Source organism: Scyliorhinus canicula, chromosome 1, assembly GCF_902713615.1.
Source record: "Scyliorhinus canicula chromosome 1, sScyCan1.1, whole genome shotgun sequence".
In the NCBI taxonomy this organism is placed as follows: domain Eukaryota; kingdom Metazoa; phylum Chordata; class Chondrichthyes; order Carcharhiniformes; family Scyliorhinidae; genus Scyliorhinus; species Scyliorhinus canicula.
In genome coordinates this window covers 42,425,962-42,451,382 of record NC_052146.1, presented here as the reverse complement: position 1 = coordinate 42,451,382, position 25,421 = coordinate 42,425,962, and the positions used below count along the sequence as shown (strand labels likewise).

Genomic DNA, 25,421 nt, shown 5'->3' with positions numbered 1-25,421 from the left:
CCAGAACACCACTTTCTGTGCTGTAAATTTCTGTTTCTGTGTAAATCTCACATATGCAGGACAAAAGTTCAAATTAGTGCACAGAGGCAAACACTCTCATGGGTGTATTCCCTTACTTAACCTCTGGATGTACTGATAAAAGGAGTACCCACTGTACTATTTTAATTATTTTGACCATCAATTGATTCCTTTTAAAGAAATACTGTAATTCTACTTACTCAATGCCATCTCAACATCCTATGTAGATAATCTCACCTCGACATTTCAATTTAAGTCAAATTATAAAGGCTCAAGTACATAGAATCATATATCGTATTTTTTATTTTAAAAATAAGTATCAGTCAGCTCTCGTCATTTAGCAATGAAGTTATGAAATGAAGGAATAAAAATTATTGGATAGATAAAAGTACATTTCTGTTTGTGTTTATGTTGATGCAGCTGCAGAAATAGTCATCTCTTCGGCACAAGTTGAAGTCTGGGGAAACCCCAGTATTTCATTTATAAACAGTTTACTTGTAATCTCCTGGGGAAGTTGCTGTGCAAGCAATGCTGAAGCATCTGTCAAACCCAAACAGAACAGAAAGAAGATTAATTTTACAATTAAACAGGACATCATTTTTTTTTACAATTCTCTCTCTTGTTTTAAATTTATAGTTTGTAGATTTTTCGGTTACAGTTTGTAGATTTACTTTCAAATTACAAAAATAAGCATGCAATAGTTTGTATGTAATATATATGACATATATATATATATATATATCAAATATGTTACCTCATAAAACATAACATAAATAAGCCAATAACCTTCCAAAATCTTTGCCTCTGTCCTTCCAACTAACAAAAACAACAAAAAACAAATGCAATGCCTAACATTTAAACATCCTCAGTATCCCTAGCACAGCTACCCAAGTTTCCTGTTCCCTGGAGGGGAGACTAAATCATGAACAAAATACACAGAAGAACTTGTCTTCCACAAGTGGAGGGTCAGCAAATTCCAACGGTCTTTCTCATCCTTACCAAAATGTTATGATAGAGTTAGTTCTACCTTCCCTGGACTATCTCGCATTCACCCACCATTGGTTAGTCTCCTACTTTGAATATTATATGGGCGGCACGGTGGCACAGTGGTTAGCACTGCTGCCTCACAGCTCCAGGGACCCGGGTTCAATTCCGGCCTGCGGTGACTGTGTGGAGTTTGCACTTTCTCCCCATGTCTGCATAGGTTTCCTTCGGGTGCTCCAGTTTCACCCCACAGTCCAAAGATGTGCAGGTTAGGCGGATTGGCCATTAGTGTCCAAAAAGGTTAGGTGGGGTTACTGGGATAGGGTTTAGGTGTGGGCTTAAATAGGGTGCTCTTTCCAAGGGCCGGAATGGATTTGATGGGCCGAATCGCCCCCTTCTGCACTGTAAATTCAACAACAGTGAATCCACTGTTCAGAATATGTGAAGGATTTATGATTTGTACACATTCCACATTGTTTGAATAGAACTCATTCATGAAAACATTTCAATGATAGTTGTTCATCTAATAATTTTTAATTAGTACGAAAGTTCTAATATACAGTCATTTCACATTTCATGCAACGGAGAAATATGAGTGAAGTCTGCCATGCAAGGACAAACTCTTTAAATTTAATTCATGCAAATGTATTAAGAGTCAAAGTGGAAATGGTGTTAATCAGTGCCGCTAAATATCTTAACTACACAGACCAAAAATAGCACGTTTTTTATTTAGCATGGTTGACATTGACTGGATGCTTATTTAAACCATGACCACTGCAACTCATTCATAACACTTCGTACCTAGCAGTGGATGGATCAATTTAAGTGTATGTGTCACCACATCTCCATTTTTAAATTCTCACCCTTGTTTTCAAATCCCTCCATGACCTTTTTAATTATGATAGCAAATCATTCAGAGTAGCTTTGTCAAAAATCTACGGGTGATAATTACAGATTAAGTTTATATTCCTCGATGAGTTTAAGATAAATTATTTGTCACACTAAGTGCAAAACTTCAAATACAAATAAATGTGAAGAATCAGTGTGTGGGATAGCCCGGCGGCAAGAACGGCGCGAACCACTCTGGCGTCGGGCCAACCGGAAGTTACGGAATCCTCCGCACTTCCGGGGGCTAGGACGACGGCGGAGGGGTTGGCGCTGTGCCGGCCAGCGTGTTCATGCGTAGGGGGTTCTTCTCCGCGCCGGCCATGGCAGAGCCCTACAGAGGCTGGCGCAGAAGGAAGGAGTGCCCCCACAGTACAGGCCCGCCCGCAGATCAGTGGGCCCAGATCACGGGCCAGGCCGCCATGGGGGCCTCCCACCGGGACGGGATCTCTGCCCCCCCCCCCCCCCCCCCCCCCGCCCCCGAGGACACCACTAGATGGCCTACCAGCCAGGTCCCGCCGTGTGGGACCATGTCCATTTCACGCCGGCGGGACTGGCCAGGAACTGACGGCTGCTCGGCCCATTGGGGCCCGGAGAATTGCTGGGGGGCCGCTTCCAACGGCCCCCAACCGGCGTGGCGTAAACCCCGCCCAAAAACCGGCGCCAGAGAATGCGGCAGCTGGCGGTGGGGTGGGATTCACACCGCCCCCCCGGGGATTTTCCGACCCGGCGGGGTTCGAAGAATCCCGCCCCATATCTCTGATAGTGGGCAGAATAACAAGAAAGTATAAGCGGCTCACATTTATATATTTTTATTCAAGGTATTTTCATTTTGTATACAATGCACACAATGCAATACAACCATCTGTATACCACTGTTTTAAAACAAACCCCCCAATCTATCTTAAAACCCACTAGCCCCATTTTATGGCCAAAATACAATAACACAGAAAGAAAACCAAAGAATTAATGGCACAACAACCACAGCACACACACCCCCTTCACACCCCCTCCCCCCACCAGCTGACATTCAGCAGTCCTTAAAGGAGATGAACAACTTCCACCTCAAGTGGAACCACTCATCTGACTCACTAATGACAAACTTTATTTTCTCGAAATGCAGAAATTCTGCCAAGTCACTCACCCAACCCCTGTCTAAGGCGACTTCGAAGCCCGCCACCCTTAAAATATCATCCTCTGGGCTATCAGGGAGGCAAAGGCCAAGGCGCAGCCTCTCTCCCCACCTTCACTTTCGGATCCTCCGAAACTGCAAATATGGTCACCCACAGGCTCCAAGCACCTTTACCCCTGAAATCGCTGACATAGTCCCTGCAAAAGACTCCTAATACTCCACCAATTTCAGGCAAGACCAAAATCCAATTCAAATTTCAAATGGCAAACCGGCCGCAAAACACTCCCAAAACTATATATATATTTACACACCCACATATCAATAAAAACACATTTACGGTGGCGCAGTGGGTTAGCCCTGCTGCCTCACGGCGCTGAGGTCCCAAGTTCGATCCCGGCTCTGGGTCACTGTCCGTGTGGAGTTTGAGCATTCTCCCCGTGTTTGCGTGGGTTTCGCCCCCACAGCCCAAAGGTGTGCAGGATAGGTGGATTGAACACGCTAAATTGCCCCTTAATTGGGAAAAAAATGAATTGGGCACACTAAATTTATAAAATAAATAAATAAATAAAAACACATTTACCGTGTTACACGGTGTGAGTGTAATTTGCCGGCCCTCTTGAACATCGCCTACATCTATCCTCCATCTCCGGAGGAAAAAAACAACTCGTACGCGACTTTGTCATGTGCGCCCTATGTACCACCTTAAATTGAATTAGACTCAATCTTGCACGCGAGGAGGTCAAATTTATCCTCCGCGGGGCCTCACTCCAAACCCCCCCCCCCTTCAAATCCATCACCCAGCTCCACCTCCCACTTCCTCTTTATCTCCTCCAACAAGGCCCTCTTCCTTTCCATTAACTGCCCATAAGTATCAGAAACCTTGTCCTCCCCTATGTCGTCCTCAGACACAATCATTTGGAGCAAAGAGGGGGACGGCAACTGCAGAAACGTAACCAGCTCCTTCCTCTCAAACTCCCTGATCTGCAGGTACCAAACTCCTTCCCCTTTGGCAATTGAAACTACTCTACCAGCTCTCCCAACACTGCAAATTTGCTGTCCACAAAAAGATCCGTAAACTTCCCTATCCATTCCCGCTCCCACACATTGTACGTTGAATCTGATTACCACAGATCGGTGCCCACAGCGACATATCCTCCGTCTTAAAAGGTTGCCAGAACTGATTCCATACCCTTAATGAGGCAACCACCACTGGACTGGTGGTGTATTTCGCTGGCGAGAACCGAAGAGGCGCCATCACCAGTACCTTCAAACTTGTCCCCCTGCACAAAGCCTTATCCATCCGCCCCCACAGTGACCCTTCCTCCACGACCTACTTCTAAACCTCCTCCACAATTGCCGCCCAATAATAATTCAGCAAATACGGCAATGCCAAGCCACCTATCCCTCTCCAGGAATACCCTCCTATTCAGAGGTACTTTACTCCCCATATAAATTCCGAAATCATCCTGTTTACCCTCCCAAAAAAAGATTTGGGCAGGGAAATCGGGAGATTCTGAATGATAAACAAAAACTTCAGGAGAAACATCATCTTCTCAGTCTGGACCCGCCCCGCCAGTGACAGCGGAAGAACATCCCACCTCTTAAAATCCTTTTTCACCCCATCCACCAAATTAGCCAAACTCAACTTCTGCAACTGAGTCCAACTATGCGCCACCCATATCCCTAGATACTGAAAACTCGACTTACCCAACCAAAATGGCAACTTCTCCAATCCCCTCCCCTGTATCTGGGCATTGACCAGGAACACCTTGCTCTTTTCCACATTGGCTTATACCCCGAAAACTAACCAAATTTCATCAGTATTCCCATAATCCTAAATATACTAGAAACCGGGTCTGTAAAATATAGAAGCAGATCATCTGCATACAGGGGCGCTCGATGCTCCAACCCCCTCCCTATTGCTGTCCACTACGTTGAAGCCCTAAGCGCCATCACTAATGGCTTAATCGGCAATGCAAAAAGCAATGGTGCAGTGGACATCCCTCCCTCGTTCCCCGGTGCAAACAAAAATACTCCAAACACGTAGTGTTCATGCGCACACTTGCCAAGAGGGCCCTGTACAACTTTCTAATCCAGACAACAAACCTCGGTCCAAAACCAAACTGCCTCAGTACTTCAAAAAAGTACTTCCACTCCACCCGGTCAAATGCCTTTTCCACATCCATAGATGTTATCATCTCAGTTTCCTGACCCATAGGGCGTGTCACACCACATTCCATCAGGCAGAAGGTACAGGAGTTGAAGACCCACACATCCAGACAGAGGAACAGCTTCTTCCCTACAGCTACAAGACTCCTCAATGACTCCCCCTCGGACTGATCCGTTCCCTGTCAGAACACTATTCACGACGCCCTATGCTGCTCTTGCTCACGTATTTGCTTTGTTTAGCCCCTTGCTCCGCAATGTAACTAATCACTGTTTGTCGATGTACCATTTGTCAATGTTCTCTGTTGATTATTCTTTTGTCTACTATGTACGTACTGTGTACATTCCCTCGGCTGCAGAAAAATACTTTTTACTGTGCTTCGGTACATGTGACAATAAATCAAATCAAATAATCAAAATAACATTCAACAACCTCCTAATATTTGACAATAACTGTCAGCCCTTCACAAACCCCGTCTGGTCCTCTGCTATCAACCACATCACACAATCCTCCAGGCGCGTTACCAACACCTTGGCCAACAGCTTTGCATGCACATTCAAAAGCGACATTGGTCAATAAGACCCACACCTCTGGATGCTCGTCTTTCTTCAAAATGAGCACAGTAAGTAAGAAGTCTTACAACACCGGGTTAAAGTCCAACAGGTTTGTTTCAAATCACTCGCTTTCAGAGCACTCCGAAACCTAGTGATTCAAAACAAGCCTGTTGGACTTTAACCTGGTGTAAAACTTCTTACTATGCTCAGCCCCGTCCAACGCCAGCATCTCCACTTCAAAATGAGTGAAATCGTGTGGGTGGGAGCTCACCTTTCTCCAACGCATCATTAAACATTTCTACTAGCAAACACACCAACTCTGTAGCAAATGTTTTGTAAAATTCCGCTGGGAATCCGCCCGGGGTCTTCCCAAGCTGCATACTTTCCCCTCCTTCACCACTGGGAAATCCAAGCCATCCAAAAACTGTTCCGTGCCCCCCGGGGGCTCTGACCTGTACAGCCCCTGGGAGATACGGGATTACACTCGATGCACGTGCGACAAAAAGGGTAATCCCTTTGCCGTTGGGCACCCAAACCACCATAGATCCACACACTCCCATTCGTTCCATGAATCCCATCAACTCCTTCGCCACCCCGGACACCTTCAAAGACTTGGGACACGACTAATCCAACTTGGGGTCAAGTGTTAAAATCCCCCTCCCCCATAATCAACCGATGACTGCCCAAGTGCAGAAACTTTGCCAGAATCCTCTTCATGAAGTCCGTGTCATCGCAATTGGGGGCATACACATTCACCCATGGGCACCCCTCCAACCTTCCACTCACCAGAACAAATCTACCCCTGGGATCCCCCACTATGTTACTCACCGAAAAAGCCAAGCTCTTGCTAATCAACATCGCAGTCCCCCTCGCCTTCATATCCAACCCGAGTGGAAGACTTGTTCCACCCACCCTTTCCTCAACCTCGTTTGCTCTTTAACCCTCAGGTGAGTCTCTTGCATAAAAGCCACGTCTACCTTTAAACTCTTTAAATGGGCAAACACCCAAGACCTCCTGATTGGCCCATTCAGTCCCCTCACATTCCATGAGATCAGTTTGGACAGGTTCTCGAAACCTAAGGCTAAAAAAGAGACTACCTTTATACCAGGACCCCTGTATTCCCCCCCCCCCCCCCCCCCTCCCTTGCAAACTCGTATCACCAAGCTCCTTCACCCCTCACCACCGCACATCACACAATGCCCCTCACATACCCAATATCCCCAATAACTGCCTGCCACAACACTGGGCGGCAGATGTTACAAAGCTCTACATCTACACACTTAACAGTACAAAGTGGGGCGGCACAGTGGTTAGCATTGCTGCCTACGGCGCTGAGGACCCGGATTCGAATCCCGGCACTGGGTCACTGTCCGTGTGGAGTTTGCACATTCTCCCCGTGTCTGCGTGGGTTTCACCCCCACAACCCAAAGATGTGCAGGATAGGTAGATTGGCCACTCTAAATTGCCCCTTAATTGGAAAAAATAATAGGGTACTCTAAATTTATTTTTAAAAAACAGTACAAAGTGAGTATAAAAGAACAAAAATAACCGCACGCAAAAACGTACAAACCCTCATCCTCCCGAGCACGATTCCACAGTCATAGAATCACTACAGTGCAGAAGGAAGCTATTCGGGCCATCGGGTCTGCACCGACCAATTTCCCCGCCCTATTCCTATAACCCTTTCACCTAACCTACACATCCCTGGATACTTATGGGACAATTTAGCATAGCCAATCCACCTAACCTGCACATCTTTGGACTGTGGGAAGAAGCGGGATCACCTGGAGGAAGTCCACGCAGACACGGGGAGAAAGTGCAAACTCCATACAGTCACCCGAGGTAGGAATTGAACCCAAGTCCCTGGCGCTGTGGGGCAGCAGTGCTAACCACTGTGCCGTCCCAGTCAGGTAATTGCAGGAGAGCCCACCCAAAATTCAAAGTCCTCAAATGTCCCCCAGTCCATGATCCCTTAAAAACTTACTCACCTCCTCCAGCACATCAGAATAATACTCCTTTCCTCCATACGTGGCCCTCAGACGAGCCGGGTATGTCATGCCAAATCGCACCTTGCTCCTGAAAGGAGAAGACTTGGCCTTGTTGAATCCGGCCCTTCTCCTGGCCAGGTCTGCAACCAAGTCTTGGAACATAGGAGCCGTGTGGCCTTCCCATTCCTGGGTACATTGACTAGTCTCCTTTTCCCACCTCAGGATCTTTTCCTTATCCAGGTACCGATGGAGCCGTACGACGATTGCCAACTCTCGGCTTCCTCCTTAACAACTGATGAGCCTGATCCACTTCAGGAGGGATCCCACCAACTTCACAAATGTCGTGGCCATGTACTCTGTGGTCCTCGTTCCCTCAATGCCTTCAGGCAACCCCATGATCCTCAGATTCTGCCTCCTTGAACGGTTCTCCAGGTCGTCGACCTACTCCTTCAGCTTTTCTGCCCCTCCAACATCACCTACATTTTGGCCTCTGAAGAGGAACTCCGATCCTCGTGGTCAGCCACCATCTCCTCAACTTTCTGAATAGACACATTCTGCGCCTCCAGCCTCTGCTCCACTATCCAGGGCAGCATGAATCGGCTCATCCACTCTCGCCAGGTCCTCTGAGGCTACAAGTCTCTGTTTCTTAAATTTAGCCAAGAGAAATTCGACCAACTGCTCCGTCGACCACACTGTGGGCAACAACCCCTCGGGTCTCTCCATCATCTTTCCCCTCCAGTGCCACACATGGATCACATCCTCATCTGAAATGTACCCCTTTTCGACATGCTCTTCGTTTGGTAACTCTTTGACATTACCCACCAAAAGAGATACCTAGTTCTTCAATCCTATCACATTTGTCACCTGCAATACCCCCATAAAACAAGCAGAAAGGACCAAAGAATCAGTCCTCAGGCAGAAGTCACCTTATGTGTGACCATGTCCTGGGATCAATCTGGGTACTGGGTAACATTCCCCAGCGAGGCGGACATTCTCACTCCATGTTCGCCTCCAGAAGTCATTCTTGGGAAGTATTAAACTATTTCACAATCAATGAAGTCCTCTCTTAAATATAGTCGCTATTTTAAATCAACAACATTGGCTGAAACTCCAGTAAAAGTTGAGATTATGTGAGTCAAGATTAAGATAAACAGAATCTCCTGTGGAGAAGGTGAAGAGACAGTTGCCCCAAAGTATTTGTCATTTATTGTGCTGATATAGCCCAGATATCAACAAAGAACAAAGAAAGGTACAGCACAGGAACAGGCTCTTTGGCCATCCAAGCCTGCGTCGACCATGCTGCCCATCTAAACTAAAATCTTCCGGGGTCCTTACCCCTCTATTCCCATCCTATTCATGTATTTGTCAATATCAGAACTTTCTGCAGACTCATTTCAACATCAGGAGGAACAAAACATTTGTGCATTCTACACTTAGTGACATGATTAGTGACAAGATTGGGGCAGCTCTGTAGCATTGTGGATAACACAATTGCTTCACAGCTCCAAGGTCCCAGGTTCGATTCAGGCTTGGATCGATGTCTGTGCAGAGTCTGCACATCCTCCCCGTGTCTGCGTGGGTTTCCTCCGGATGCTCCGGTTTCCTCCCACAGTCCAAAGATATGCAAGTTAGGTGAATTGGCCATGATAAATTGCCCTTAGTGTCCAAAATTGTCCTTGGTGTTGGGTGGGGTTACTGGGTTATGGGGATAGAAAAAGAAAGAAAAGAAAATCGCTTATTGTCACGAGTAGGCTTCAATGAAGTTACTGTGAAAAGTGCCTAGTCGCCACATTCCGGCGCCTGTCCGGGGAGGCTGGTACGGGAATCGAACCATGCTGCTGGCCTGCTTGGTCTGCTTTAAAAGCTCAGTGAGCTAAACCAGCCCCTGGTTTAGGTTGGAGGTGTTGACCTTGGGTTGGGTGCTCTTTCCAAGATCTGGTGCAGACTCGATGGGCCGAATGGCCTCCTTCTGCACTGTTAATTCTATGATAAAATCTATGATTAGCAGGTCCTCCAGCCGACGGTGCCAGCCCATCCCGGGTGGCACCCTCTCCAGCCTCCCACGAGACCACCTATCCCCACCCTCCACCAGCGCAGATACATGCACCCCGGTGGGAAATGTTAGTGGTCAGGCTATTGGGGCACAATCTGGTGAGCACCACACAGCTGCTGCTGCCCATCAGGTAGAGGCAGGAACCCCCAGACGAGACAGCAGTCGGAGGTCCCAGCCTGATGCTGAGCCTATGGTAGAGGTTATCCCGGAGCTGATGGAGATGAAAGGGAACAATCAGGACATTCAAAGGGAGATGTCAGCGACACTCCAGCAGATCCATGGAGTGATTGGAGGAGTCCCAGAGGCTACGGGAGCAGGAGACGTCGCCGACAATGCGTGGCACTGAGGCCAACACTGCTCGGGTGGCGACCACAGTGGAGAGCCTGATGCATGACGTTAGCACCATTAATGAAGGTGTCCAAGGCGTCGCTTAGTTGGTGACGACCATGGCTGAGGGTCTTGGCAGAACGCCCGCTTCACTAGGGGAATGTTATCCAGGCTGACCTTGATGAAGTGCTGCGGGACTTGTCCCGCTCTCAGATGCGGCGCTTGTCCTAGTCGCAGAAGGGCATTGCCGAAGTGCTGCAGAGCATTTCCCCATCACTGAAGAGCATTGCCAAGGGCACCGACATGATGGTGCAGACCATTGGAAAAGTGGGGAATTGTTAAACACAATAAACACCCTTGTGTATAACCAGTATGTCGCCTCTGTCACTTTCTCCCGCTATCCGGGCCAACCTCTGAACCCTTGTCCCATCTCTCCAGGCATCCCCCCCCCCCCCCCCCCCCTCCCCATAGCACTCACCCACCCTCCCACTATGGACATGTCCCGGAGACGTGTCCCATCCCCTGGATGTTCAGATGTAGGCTGCTGCGCGTGGGGTGTTGCCTCCTGCAGTGTTCAAGCCCAGTGACCATGCATCACTGTTTGATTGGGATGCCAGGCAATGATTCCCACATGCTATATAGAAAATAGAAGCAGGAGGAGGCCATTCGGCCCTTACAGCCTGCTTTGCCATTCATTATGATCATGGCTGATCATCAAGTTCAAAACCCTGATCCCGTCTTCCCCCCCCCCCCCCCCATATCCCTTGATCCATTTACCCCAAGAGCTATATCTAATTCCTACTTCTATAACTCAATTAGATCTTTTCTCATTCTTCTAAACTTGAAAGTGTATAGGCTTGAATTGTCTCTCTTGACACACCCATCATCTCTGGAATCAATTTAGTGAACTCCTTTGAGTTGCCTCTAATGCAACTACTTCTCTCCTCAAATAAGGGGACCAAAACTGTACATAGTATCCCAGGTGTGCTTTCACCAATGCCTTGTACAGTTGCAACAACACTTCCCTATTTTTATACCCTATTCCTTTAGCAATTGTGAATTAAGATTTTAAAGCGTGTTTTTGGGAGTGGAGTTTGGAAACTCTCATGTGACAATCATCTGGGGGGCTTCTGAGGAGAAAGCCAAGGACACTAACTTGGGTTCAGAGTGGAGTGTGTGTATTTAACCACACTACCAGAAAGATGTGGAGGCTTTAGAGAGGGTGCAGAAGAGATTTATCAGGATGTTGCCTGGTATGGAGGGCATTAGCTATGAGGAGAGGTCGAACAAACTTGGTTTGTTCTCACTGGAACGAAGGTGGTTGAGGGGCTACCTGATAGAGGTCTACAAAATTATGAGGGGCATAGACAGAGTCAATAGTCAGAGACTTTTTCCCAGGGTAGAGGGGTCAATTACTAGGGGGCATAGGTTTAAGGTGTGAGGGGCAAGGTTTAGAGGAGATGTATGAGGCAATTTTTTTTACACAGTGGGTAGTGGGTGCCTGGAACTCGCTGCCGGAGGAGGTGGTGGAAGCAGGGACGATAGTGACGTTTAAGGGGCATCTTGACAAATACATGAATAGGATGCGACTAGAGGGATACGGACCCCGGACGTGTAGAAGATTTTAGGTTAGACGGGCAACATGGTCGACGCAGTCTTGGAGGGCTGAAGGGCCTGTTCCTGTGCTGTACTTTTCTTTGTTCTTTGTTCACAGCCATTTTGTGTGCTTAAAAGGGACTTTTGTGACCATTGTAGTTTAAGATGTACCTTGTGATCCATGTTAATCTTTTTTTAAAAATAAATTTAGTGTACCCAATTCATTTTTTCCAATTAAAGGGCAATTTAGCGGGGCCAATCCACCGACCCTGCACATGTTTGGGTTGTGGGGGTGAAACCCCGCAAACACAGGAATAATGTGCAAACTCCACACGGACAATGACCCAGGGCTGGGATCGAACCTGGGACCTCGTGCCGTGAGACAGCAGTGCTAACCGCTGCACCGCCATGCTGTCCCTATCCATGTTAATCTTAAAATCTGTATATAATGGTTACGGTAAAGGGGGAATAACCCACCCACCCATGGGAATCTACTTGGTTTGTGTGAAGTGCTCACTTAACCACGATTGCCAATTCCCTATTAGTAAAAGCCTTCAGCCATACGGCCAGAGGCCTCGGCGGTCGGTGGGGGTTATGGATGGTCGATGGGGCAGATGGGCAGGGACAAGGGTTGTCCAGGAATGGGTACGCACAATCCAGGGGTTGGCATGGCGGTGCCACATGCAGTTGCCTCCCGGTTACCCCCCCCCCCCCCCCCCCCCCCCCCAGGACCTCATCCTCCCATGGCGGCCCACTCCTGCGGAGAGTCCCCCACCCCCAGCTGAGGGTCCCTCGTTCCCCCATCGAACACTGGGGTGGCAAGCCTGTTGGCAAAGATGGCTGCTCACCTCCTCGGCTCCCTGCAGGAGCCCTTCCACCAGGTTCACGTTTTTCCAAAGGATTACTAATCGGCAACAGCCCCACTTACTGGGGAGGGCGATGAATGACGGGAGGCTGTTGGATATGGGGTGGTTCCTGTTGATTGTTTGGAAATAGGGCTTAAGTGGTGATAATTGCCATGCTAATGTGAGATCCCAACTTCGCCTCCGGGATCAGGCCGGTTGCATCACAAACTGTTTGGCGCCTGGCATGGTTCTTGTTTTCAGCCTCCATCTCTATTCACCGGCCTCATTTCGCTCGAGGGAGAGCGCAACGAGGCCAGAGAATTGTGCCCAACATTTCAGCTTTGCTTTGGGACATCACAGAAATGTCCTGAAATAAGTTTAAATGAATTCCAGAAATTGATGGAACTGCATTGAAAGTTGGTTCCCGCCACTTGCCATTGGGATCATCATTCATATTTAACATGGCGCCAACTTAAGCCCCAACTTTCATCCCGCCATTGGGAAACTGACATTTCACCTCCCACACTATTAAGGTTAAAAGGTTTAAATAAGCCGAGTCAATGCCAAGCACATTACATAAAAATGGTGCCTCCTTCCACATCCTTTCCAAATCTCAGGAGCAGCATTAGATTCTGCCCATAATCCTTGCCAACATTAGCCCAGAACGCAGCACTTAACAAATCGTATTGAATAATCTACTGAATAGAAACCCTATAGTAAAGATTCTTACAGTTAAACCATCTAAATTAATTTAAGGACAAAGAAGAAGTTTAAATGATCTATAAATGTGTATATGGTACTTGTAGTATCAAAGGAGATCAACTCAGAACTTCCTCCCTCTGGATTCAAGCCTAGTAGTGTGGAAAGGCACTCTGCCACCTCTTCCTCAGCCATGCATTCACCTATAAAGCAAGACAAAATAAAGGAAAGCAGGATTTTATAGAATGCTGAAAAGATGCACAAGTAGCACAACCAGATCAACAGCAGGTACTTAAAACACATTTTTCTTATAATTTAATTTTAATTACTTTGGAAGGTTCTCAAATGAAATTTCCATCTTTGTATTTTCAACACATTTGATAATTATATGGAAGAGGTGGGACTCCATGGCACTTGCGCTTTTTTAAATTTAGAGTATTCAATTCATTTTTTCCACAAGGGGCAATTTAGTGTGGCCAATCCACCTACTCTGCACATCTTTGGATTGTGGGGGCGAAACCCACACAAACACGGGGAGAATGTGCAAACTCCACACGGACAGTGACCCAGAGTCGGGATCGAACCTGGGACCTCGGTGCCATGAGACAGCAGTGCTAACCACTGCGCCACCGTTTTCCCCCTGCACTTGCACTTTTAATAATTAAAGTGATTGCCAAATGTGGAATTACTAAACCATTCCTACTAATTGTTTTCGCAATAAGTGAGTTGGAGTCACTGTCATAATTCTTTTTAAATTGTTGCTTACATTATGCACCTAACAAAAATGTAACAACATTTGAGCATTGTGTATGACCGTCACATTTCGTTGACCATAACTGACTAACTTTGTGAACCAGCTACTACAATAACTATTCTTTGAGTTCATTCGTTTTCAAACTGGATTGCTGCATAAGGCCCTGACTCTGTTCTAAGTATTGCACTTTCCAAAAGCTCTACAAGCAACTTGACATTTTTTTGTTTACAATCATGAAAAAAAAGTGCTGGGCTTTACCACTTACATTGTTAAGCAAGGCATGAGCTGTACTTTACTTAATGTAAGCGTGCATCCAAATCCACACATTTATGAAAATATTAGTAACTGTTTACTTATTTCATACATCTGGGACAATGGTAAATTTATACTTTTGTCTTTTGTGTGTATGAACGGAGGAACTGGTTAACGGAAAGTAGTTTTTGTTTTTTTGTATGTGATGTGAACTTTCTATTCTGCACGAAACCAAAAATATCAACTGACCATACACACACAGCTCCATCTAATGGATTACCATAGAAATTTCACATGTATCATTATCAACAAATCAGTCTAAATTTTCATGCAAAAATATAAGAGAAAACCTACTGTACTTCAGCTGGTGGAATTTATAATTCAATTAATAAATCTGGAATTGAATGTCAGTCTTTTGACCATGATAATTATTATTAATTGTGTCATCCCAAATAATGTGCTCAAGTCCTTGAGTGAGGCTTGATCCCAAAGCTTTCTGACAAAATCAAGAGTGCTACCACTGAGCCAAACTGATGCACAAATTAAGGTTTCTTTTTGGAACCTCGGCTGTCCAAAATCAAATCATCTCAGTTGGAATGGTAGTGCTACAAATAGCCCAGTATCTCTAGATGAGGGAAAGTGCAAATGCTTAGCAGGCGAACCTGATCCTTTTCATTATCTAGCAATTGTTCTGGAATTGCCCAAGAAGCATTTGCTGAGAAAAGGACTCCGCGCGGCTTCTCTCGAGCTTTAAGGACAGGACAAGACTCAAAGCTGGGCTTCATGATATCCTCACAATACCTACAGAAATTTGACACACCATCCTGACTTGAAAATATATCGCTGTTCCTTTACTGTCGCTGGGCCAAAATGCTGGTGCTCCCTCCCTAACTTACACCATACACTGCAATAGTTCAAGATGGCACTCGCCTTCAAGAGAGCAAACGGGACAAGTACAAAGGGGCAATAAATACTCGTCTTTCCAGCAATGCTCACATCCCACAAAGGAATTTTTCAAAAGCCTTGTATGGATATGGAGCCAGGCAGAATTAAATTCAGCATTCAAGGTGCCCCAGAGTGGAATAGCTTACCTGCACTCACTTATTAAATTCACCTGCAAACAACGGTTACTTGGATGAGATACCATAAGGCTCCCACAAGTTTAAAACATATCTCAGCTTAAGTCTGTGTCTTTAGGATAGATGAGGAGAAAGTTAGAAATAAAAACATGGGTGAGGGGGAGGAGAGAACATAGAACATTACAGCGCAGTACAGGCCCTTCGGCCCTCGATGTTGCGCCGTCCTGTGAAACCCCTCTAAAGTCCCTCTACACTATTCCCTTAATAGAACATATCTATTGTCTTACTAGAAATGTCATTACTATGTGGTTTTCCATGGTGCCATAATACTAGATTTATTGCTGTATGCTTCCACATTTCTTCCCTATATTTGTATTTAGAAATGAAGAGTTGCATTCATATAGTGCTTTTCGTGGTCACATCTCAAACGCTATATAGCCAATAAATACTTTTGAAATGTAGCCAGTGTTGTAATGTAGGAAATGTGACAGGCAATTGCTATGCAGTAAGCACCCAAAAACAGCAAATTGGTAATGATCAAATGATTTGTTTTGCAATCATTGAATTTACACATGTTTGACTCACCTCCATTTTGCAATAGTTGCAGTAATTCTCCTAAATTAATTGCTTTTTCTCCATTCTCATTGTCATAGCCAAGAACATCAAATGTATGTTGCAGCTGAGAAGCAGTTATGCCAAAAGCAGGTCGATGGTTTATATACAGTTTAATGAATTCACCTAGATCAATATGTGTCACATATTTTCCTGTATCCACATATTTACTGAACTTCACCTCATTCAATATGTTTTCAATCTGGAGATGAAAGCAATCAAAATTACCAAATGATACCATCTATCTAATGGAAACTCACTCCCAACGCACTGGTTCCTTTTCTCCACATTTCACGCAGGCATCAGTCTGGTGGTCAAGATGTAGTCCAACTAGGGTGGCACGGTGGTGCAGTGGTTACCACTTCTGCCTCACCGTGCCGAGGACCCGGGTTCGATCCCGGCCCCAGGTCACTTTCCGTGTGGAGTTTGCACATTCTCCCTGTGTCTGCGTGAGTTTCACCCCCACAACCCAAAAAGATGTGCAGGGTCGGTGAATTGGCCACACTAAATTGCCCTTTAATGGGTTCTCTAAAAAAAAAATTTTTAAACCTGGCCAGTCTGCTAGAGGGGGTCAAAGGGGATTTGAAGTGGTGGGACGTCCTGCCATTGTCCTGCCACTACCAGTGTGGTACTGCAAAGGTGCCCAGGTGGCACTGCCAAGCTGGCAGGAGCACTGTCAGGGTGGCAGTGTAAGGGTGCCCAAGTCTCAGGAGGCGAGGAGGGCCATACCCATGAAAGGTTGGAGGGGGTTGTGAAGAGTGGGTGTGTGCAGGGCTAGTAAGTAGGGTCCGCTGGGATGTTGGAGGGAAGAGGAGGGTATGTCCTGGAAGGGAGAGAGTGCTGTAAGGGGGCTTGAGGGGGCCTGAAGAGGGGGGACCCCCAGGGAACCTATAGCAGGCTATCCTTACTTGGGAGGGGGGTGTGGGGTACTGCCCATATGTGTGGAGGATGACATTGTCCACGGATAGGGGCTGTGGGGACAGGTTCCCTTAGAGATAGGGACACCTTTTCAAAATGGCGGCCCGATCTCCGAGTTCAGCTCCCCAGTGCTAAAAAAATTCTAAGGGCGCAATTCTCTGAAAAGATTTCTGTGTTGTCGCAAGCGGGAATTACAGCGGATTTCCCAGCGTTCGGCCCAGCGAAGCCAGCAACATTATTCAATGCTAATTGGTCCACTTAATGAGGCCCCACGGACTTCTCACCGCAAATGAAGGCTCGCCCGCCGATTCACCGGCATCGCACTCGCCAGCCCCCAGCTAACAAGGTCGAGCAGCACTTGAGTTGCACTTCCTCAGAGTTGGGTTTGTGGTTAGCACTGCTGCCTGACGGTACCGCGGACCCGGATATGATCCTGCCCCCAGGTCACTGTTTGTGTGGAGTTTGCACATTCTCCTCGAATCTGTGGGTCTCATCCCCACAGCCCAAAGATCTGCAGAGTAGGTGGATTGGCGCTAAATTGCCCCTTAATTGGAAAAAAATGAATTGGGTACTGTAAATCTAAAAATAAAAATAAAACAATTAGCAATCCAATTTATAGCGTGTCCCATGTTAAATGTGCCAGATCCTTGCAGAGTGATAACTCTAAAGAATAGACAGCAATTGCAAAGCTTGATTTATCGGTTGAACTGCTTGGGCACTTGAGGCTGGACCGGGTGCTAGATTTGATGTTTGTTTCCCCCGAGGGTCCAGGAGGGTTAGCCATAGGGCAGCCAGTGCTGCCTGCGATAAGGTGGTGGTGGCTGTGAGTGCCGGGAGTGTGACCAGGAGGACTGGCCTCCAGTGCCGGAAAAAAGGTCAACGACCTACACTGGGCAGCACGAGTGAGTAAACACCAACAACGCCACCCCCCCCACCCCCACCCGAGACATTTCCGTCCTTACGGAAGCATCCAACCCCCAACTCTCCACGCGACACCTTACCCTCCCTCTACACCCTCCCCCTTCAATCCCTCCCCAACCTTCCCTTCACACTCCCCTCCCTCCACTGTGAACCATGCGTGTGGCTAGTAATTCTCCTCGGGAAAAGTGCTCCCATAATCGCCGGGGGAGGACCCAGACTGACGGTGGAGTGACATGCCTAAGAATGTTCAACACCTTTGAGGGGCCTGCCCTGGAGGTGACCAGTGTGGCCGAGGACAGAGCGGTCACTCAGGTGGAGGCTGGCGGACGGCGCAGAAGTGAGGAACCAACGGGCTCCGCCTGGGGACCTGTAAAACATAAGTTGTTATTGCCTTACTGACTGACTGACCCATCCCTCCCATTGACCACATGTCCATTCTCCTGGAGGTCCTCCAGCCGATGCTGCCGGCCTATCCCGGGTGGCCCCCTCCCCTGACTCTGAGAAGATCACCTCAGAGGAGATCTCCAGGGATGCCACCGTAATAGTCGTGGCACAGCTGTCATTCCCACCCTCCACCAGCACAGATACACACACCTTGGTGGGAAACATTAGTGGACAGGCTTTGGGGGCAAAATCTGGTGAGCATCGCACAGTTGCTGATGCATATCAGGTCGAGGCAGGAACCCTCAGGCGAGACATTAGTCAGAGGTCTGCTGGATCCCAGGACCCAGCTGGGTCCCAGCCTGATGCTGAGCCTGTGGAACAGAGTTACCCAGAGCTGATGGAGACAATATGGAGTAGCCCAGGACATTCAGAGGGAGATGTCAGCGTCACTCCGCTTGGAGGAGTTCCTGAGGTTACGGGCACAGGAGATGTCGCCTGCAGTACGTTGAACTGAGGCCAACACTGCTAGGGTGGGGTCCGCAGTGGAGAGTCTGGTGCATGACATCGGCACCATTAGTGAAGGTGTCCAAGGCGTCACCTATTCGGTGACGGCCATGGCTGAGGGTCTCGGCCGAATGTTTGCCTTGCTGGGGATGTCACCCAGTACCAGGCTGACCTTGATGAGGTTCTGCGGGACATGTCCTACTCTCACATGGGAATGGCCAAGGCGATGCAAAGCTTGTCCCAGTTGCAGGTGGGCATTGCCGAGGCACTACAGTGCATGCCCTAGTCACTGAGAAGCATTGCCAAGGTCGTCGACACAATGATGCAGACCTTGGGAAGCTGGCAGAGCCAAATGATGCAGGGGCTGCCGGGGCTTGAATTAGTTGCCCCTCCATCCCAAAGTAGCCCCAGGGCCCGATGGGCACTGAGCGGGAGGAGAGAGCGTGAGTGCCAACCGGCCCATGGAGAGGCGACGGTGGGCACCAGCTTCCCCGAGTTCACCCCTCTGATGAGGCCACGTCTCAGTCAGCACACAGGGCGGCATGGTTGTGTATGTTCCGCCAACAAGTGCGCCGGTGCCTCCGACCTCAGAGCCGCCAGACGACGCCCGCCAGAGCCATCGAAGGCCACAGGTTGAGGTAAGCAGCTGGTTGTCTCCACCTTTGATGTGCATGTTGAGGAGACACCTAGGCTTGGAAGCCGAAGCAGATCGAGGATCACTGAGGGCACTGGAGGTGGGGTGGTAGGATGGGGGTTGGGAAGGTGGGGATGGCACCCTTGTGCGCAACCATTATGCTTACCTCATCACTTTCTTCTGCAAAGCGGGCTGACCTCCAAGCCCTTGGCCCATCTCTCGAGGCACCACCCCCCTCCCAGTGGCACCCACCCATCCTCTGGTGTGGACAATTCCCCAAAATTGTGTCCCATTCCCTGGGTGTTCGGATGTAGCCTGCTGCGCGTGTGGTGTTGCCTCCCGCAGTGTTCAGGCACAGTGTCCATGCATCAAGTGTGATTGGGACTCTAGGCAATGACACCCACATGCTACATAGGCTGCCTACCTACGGGAATCCACTTGGGTGTGTGAAGTGATCACTTAACCACGATTGGCAATTCACTATTAGCAATAGCCTTTAGCCGCATGGCCAGAGGCCTCAGCTATTGTCGGGGGTTATGGGTGGTCAATGGGGCAGATGGGCAGGGACAAGGGTTTCCCCGGAATGGGTACACATGATTTAGGGGTTGGCATCGTGGTCCGTGAATGGTTGCCCCTCCAGATCTCCCCCTCCCTCCTATGGTGGCCCACCCCTGCAGAGGGTCCCCCATCCCCCACCAAACACAGGGGCAGCTTGCCCAACACCCCCGGGCTCTTTGCCTGTGAGCAAAGATGCCCACTCACCTCCTCTGCTTCCCACAGAAGCCCTTCTGCCAGGTTCACTTTTTTCAATAGGAGTATTAATCGACGCCAGCGTGACCACTTGCTAGGGAGGTCACTGAATGACAGGAGGCCGTTGGATATGGGGTGACTCCCGTTAATTGTGTGGAAATAGATCTTAAATGGTTATAATTGGTTTCTCACCACGCTACGGCGAGATCCCAGTTTTGCCTATGGGAGCGGACCGGTTGCATCGCAAGCTGTTTGGTGCTTGGTGCGGTTTTCGATTTTGGCCTCTCCCATTATTCACCGGACTCATTTCACTTGAGCGAGAGTATAACAAGGCCGGAGAACCATGCCCTACATTGGGCTAAACCGGTGAGAAACTCCCCAGGGCGCAAAAAAGTGACGAAGTGTCATTGAATAGCGGTGAAATACTCGCTGGCTGGGAAACCCCTTGAAAAACCCGCCACAAATTAATTTACAAATTCTCTGGGAGAAGGCGGCATGGTGGCGCAGTTAGCACTGCTTCCTCATGGTGCTGAGGACCCCGGGTTCAATCCCAGCCACTGTCCATGTGGAGTTTGCACATTCTCCCTGTGTTTTCCTGGGACTAACTCCCACAACCCAAAGATTTTTTTATTTTTTAAAAATAAATTTAGTGTACCCAATTAATAAGGGGCAATTTAGCGTGGTCAATCCACCTACCCTGCACATCTTTGGGTTGTGGGGGCGAAACCCACGCAAACACGGGGAGAATGTGCAAACTCCACACGGACAGTGACCCAGAACCGGGATCAAACCTGGGACCTTGGCGCCGTGAGGCTGCAGGGCTAACCCACTGCGCCACCGTGCTGCCCCTCCCACAACCCAAAGATGTGCAGGGTAGGTGGATTGGACATGCTAAATTGCCCCTTAATTGTGTAAAAAAAAAACATATATATATATTTATATATATATATATGTACTAAAAAAACAAATTTGACTAAAAGAAAAAAATTTGCGGGTGAGGAGAATCGTGGCCTGTATTTTTCAGTCCTTTCCAATAGTCCGTCCTAAGTCTTTTTTCCAGAGAACGGATAAATTCATTTCAGAACTTGTTCGGGCAGGCAAGACGCCTAGGATTCGGAGGACCTTTTTGCAGAGAGGTTGGCGGGTGGGGTGGTTAGGGCTCCCAAACCTGCTGAACTATCATTGGGTGGCAAGCGTGGAGAAGGCAAGATAATGATGGGGAGAGGGATTGAATTGGTTTAGTGTCATGTGTACCGAGGTACAGTGAAAAGTATTGTTCTGCGTGCAGCTCCGACAGATGATTCCATACATGAAAAGAAAATACACAATAGAGCAAACATAAAATACACAATGTAATTACATAGACATAGCATCAGGTGAAGCATACAGAGTGTAGTACTGCTCAGTAGAGAAGATGTGTGAAGAGATCAGATCAGTCCATAAGTCCATCAGACGTTTAGGAGTCTGGTAACAGCGGGGAAAAGAGTAGGTGCAGGTGGAGGAGGCCTCGTGTGGGGACAAGCTTGACAGCCCTGATGACGGCCCCTTTCCCGTTTTCTCCGGGTAGGCATACGAGTAGTCCCATCGTTGTATCATCTCTCAACATTTGGAATCAGTTGAGGCGGCACTTTGATATAGGGCGGAAGTCCTGGCCCCAATATGTGGGAACCACAGGTTTATATCAGAAGGGATGGATGCGATGTATGGGAGTTGGTACAGGTTAGGGACCTGTTCGTGGAAGGGAGATTTGCGAGGCAAGAGGAATTGCAGGAAAAGTTTGAATTGCCACGGTGGAGCAAATTTAGGTGTTTTCAGGTCCGGGATTTTGCTTGCAAGGAGCTGCCCTCATTATAAGAACATAAGAACATAAGAACTAGGAGCAGGAGTAGGCCATCTGGCCCCTCGAGCCTGCTCCGCCATTCAATTAGATCATGGCTGATCTTTTGTGGACTCAGCTCCACTTTCCGGCCCGAACACCATAACCCTTAATCCCTTCATTCTTCAAAAAACTATCTATCTTTACCTTAAAAACACGTAATGAAGGAGCCTCAACTGCTTCACTGGGCAAGGAATTCCATAGATTCACAACCCTTTGGGTGAAGAAGTTCCTCCTAAACTCAGTCCTAAATCTACTTCCCCTTATTTTGAGGCTATGTCCCCTAGTTCTGCTGTCACCCGCCAGTGGAAACAACCTGCCCGCATCTATCCCATCTATTCCCTTCATAATTTTAAATGTTTCTATAAGATCCCCCCTCATCCTTCTAAATTCCAACGAGTACAGTCCCAGTCTACTCAACCTCTCCTCATAATCCAACCCCTTCAGCTCTGGGATTAACCTAGTGAATCTCCTCTGCACACCCTCCAGCGCCAGTACGTCCTTTCTCAAGTAAGGAGACCAAAACTGAACACAATACTCCAGGTGTGGCCGCACTAACACCTTATACAATTGCAACATAACCTCCCTAGTCTTAAACTCCATCCCTCTAGCAATGAAGGACAAAATTCCATTTGCCTTCTTAATCACCTGTTGCACTTGTAAACCAACCTTCTGTGACTCATGCACTAGCACACCCAAGTCTCTGAACAGCGGCATGCTTTAATATTTTATTGTTTAAATAATAATCCCGTTTGCTGTTATTCCTACCAAAATGGATAACCTCACATTTGTCAACATTGTATTCCATCTGCCAGACCCTAGCCCATTCACTTAACCTATCCAAATCCCTCTGCAGACTTCCAGTATCCTCTGCACTTTTCGCTTTACCACTCATCTTAGTGTCATCTGCAAACTTGGACACATTGCCCTTGGTCCCCAACTCCAAATCATCTATGTAAATTGTGAACAATTGTGGGCCCAACGTGGATCCCTGAGGGACACCACTAGCTACTGATTGCCAACCAGAGAAACACCCATTTATCCCAACTCTTTGCTTTCTATTAATTAACCAATCCTCTATCCATGCTACTACTTTACCCATAATGCCATGCATCTTTATCTTATGCAGCAACCTTTTGTGTGGCACCTTGTCAAAGGCTTTCTGGAAATCCAGATATACCACATCCATCGGCTCCCCGTTATCTACTGCACTGGTAATGTCCTCAAAAAATTCCACTAAATTAGTTAGGCATGACCTGCCCTTTACGAACCCATGCTGCGTCTGCCCAATGGGACAATTTCTATCCAGATGCCTCGCAATTTCTTCCTTGATGATAGATTCCAGCATCTTCCCTACTACCGAAGTTAAGCTCACTGGCCTATAATTTCCTGCTTTCTGCCTACCTCCTTTTTTAAACAGTGGCGTCATGTTTGCTAATTTCCAATCCACCGGGACCACCCCAGAGTCTAGTGAATTTCGGTAAATTATCACTAGTGCATCTTCAATTTCCCTAGCCATCTCTTTTAGCACTCTGGGATGCATTCCATCAGGGCCAGGAGACTTGTCTACCTTTAGCCCCATTAGCTTGCCCATCACTCCCTCCTTAGTGATAACAATCCTCTCAAGGTCCTCACCTGTCATAGCCTCATTTCTATCAGTCGCTGGCATGTTATTTGTATCTTCCACTGTGAAGACCGACCCAAAAAACCTGTTCAGTTCCTCAGCCATTTCCTCATTTCCCATTATTAAAACTCCCTTCTCATCCTCTAAAGGACCAATATTTACCTTAGCCACTCTTTTTTGTCTTATATATTTGTAAAAACTTTTACTGTCTGTTTTTATATTCTGAGCAAGTTTACTCTCATACTCTATCTTACTCTTCTTTATAGCTTTTTTTAGTAACTTTCTGTTGCCCCCTAAAGATTTCCCAGTCCTCTAATCTCCCAGCAATCTTTGCCACTTTATATGCTTTTTCCTTCAATTTGATACTCTCCCTTATTTCCTTAGATATCCACGGTCGATTTTCCCTCTTTCTTCCGTCCTTCCTTTTTGTTGGTATAAACCTTTGCTGAGCACTGAAAAATCGCTTGGAAGGTTCTCCACTGTTCCTCAACTGTTCCACCATAAAGTCTTAGCTCCCAGTCTACCTTAGCTAGTTCTTCTCTCATCCCCTTGTAATCTCCTTTGTTTAAACACAAAACACTAGTATTTGATTTTACTTTCTCACCCTCCATCTGTATTTTAAATTCCACCATATTGTGATCGCTCCTTCCGAAGGATCCCTAACTATGAGATCATGAATCAATCCTGTCTCATTACACAGGACAAGATCTAGGACCGCTTGTTCCCTCGTAGGTTCCATTACATACTGTTCTAGGAAACTCGGGGATACATTCTATAAACTCCTCCTCAAGGTTGCCTTGACCAACCTGGTTAAACCAATCGACATGTAGATTAAAATCCCCCATGATAACTGCTGTACCATTTCTACATGCATCAGTTATTTCTTTGTTTATTGCCTCCCCACCATATCGTGACTATTTGGTGGCCGATAGACTACTCCTATCAGTGACTTTTTCGCCTTACTATTCCTGATTTCCACCCAAATGGATTCAACCTTATCCTCCATAGCACCGATGTCATCCCTTACTATTGCCCGGATGTCATCCTTAAATAACAGAGCAACACCACCTCCCTTACCATCCACTCTGTCCTTCCGAATAGTTTGATACCCTCGGATATTTAACTCCCAGTCGTGACCATCCTTTAACCATGTTTCAGTAATGGCCACTAAATCATAGTCATTTACGATGATTTGTGCCATCAACACATTTACTTTATTCCGAATACTACGAGCATTCAGGTAAAGTACACTTATGTTGGTTTTTTTACCTCTGTTTTGAATCTTAACATCTCCAGTTTTATTCCTTTTGTTATTACTGGGCCTATTCACTGAGCTCCCCTCAGTCACTGTACCTTGTACTATCGCCCTTTTAGATTTTTGACTATGTCTTCTCTGCCTTGCACTTTTCCCCTTACTTCCTTTTGCTTCTGTCCCTGTTTAACTACCTTCCAACTTCCTGCATTGGTTCCCATCCCCCTGCCACATTAGTTTAAACCCTCCCCAACAGCTCTAGAAAACACCGGTCCCAGTCCTGCCCAGGTGCAGACCGTCCCGTTTGTGCTGGTCCCACCTCCCCCAGAACCGGTCCCAATTCCTTCAGGTGTCAACGCTCATGCTGTTAGATAAGTTGTTAATTCTGGATTAGCTGGGGGAGGGATGGATTGGGGATATTTACGGCTGGTTTGTGGAGACGGAAAAGGTGCCAGTCAAGGGGATAAAACGAAAATGGGAGGGGAAACTGGGGATTGAGCTTAGTTGGGGGGCCTGGAGTGAAATAATGCACCAGATCAATTTGACCTCATCCTGTGCTAGGATGAGCCTTATGCAGTTCAAGGTAATGCACAGGGCCCATATGAGTTGGGTT

General features: G+C 47.4%; 1 protein-coding gene across 2 annotated transcripts in view; it reads right to left on the bottom strand.

Annotated features, from left to right (window-relative positions):
* Positions 1-294: 294 nt before the first annotated feature.
* Positions 295-25,421, bottom strand: part of cfap251 (cilia and flagella associated protein 251) — a 135,863-nt gene continuing 110,736 nt past the window's right edge. The window contains exons 20-22 of one of the 2 annotated variants that reach the window (XM_038789752.1): positions 15,919-16,147; positions 13,350-13,451; positions 295-558 (exon numbers count right to left, since the gene is read on the bottom strand). In XM_038789752.1, coding sequence (XP_038645680.1) covers positions 425-558; positions 13,350-13,451; positions 15,919-16,147 — 465 coding nt within the window. In that variant the 3' untranslated portion in view covers positions 295-424. The remainder of the gene's footprint in view (positions 559-13,349; positions 13,452-15,918; positions 16,148-25,421) is intronic. The other variant, XR_005459784.1, reaches the window with a different exon arrangement.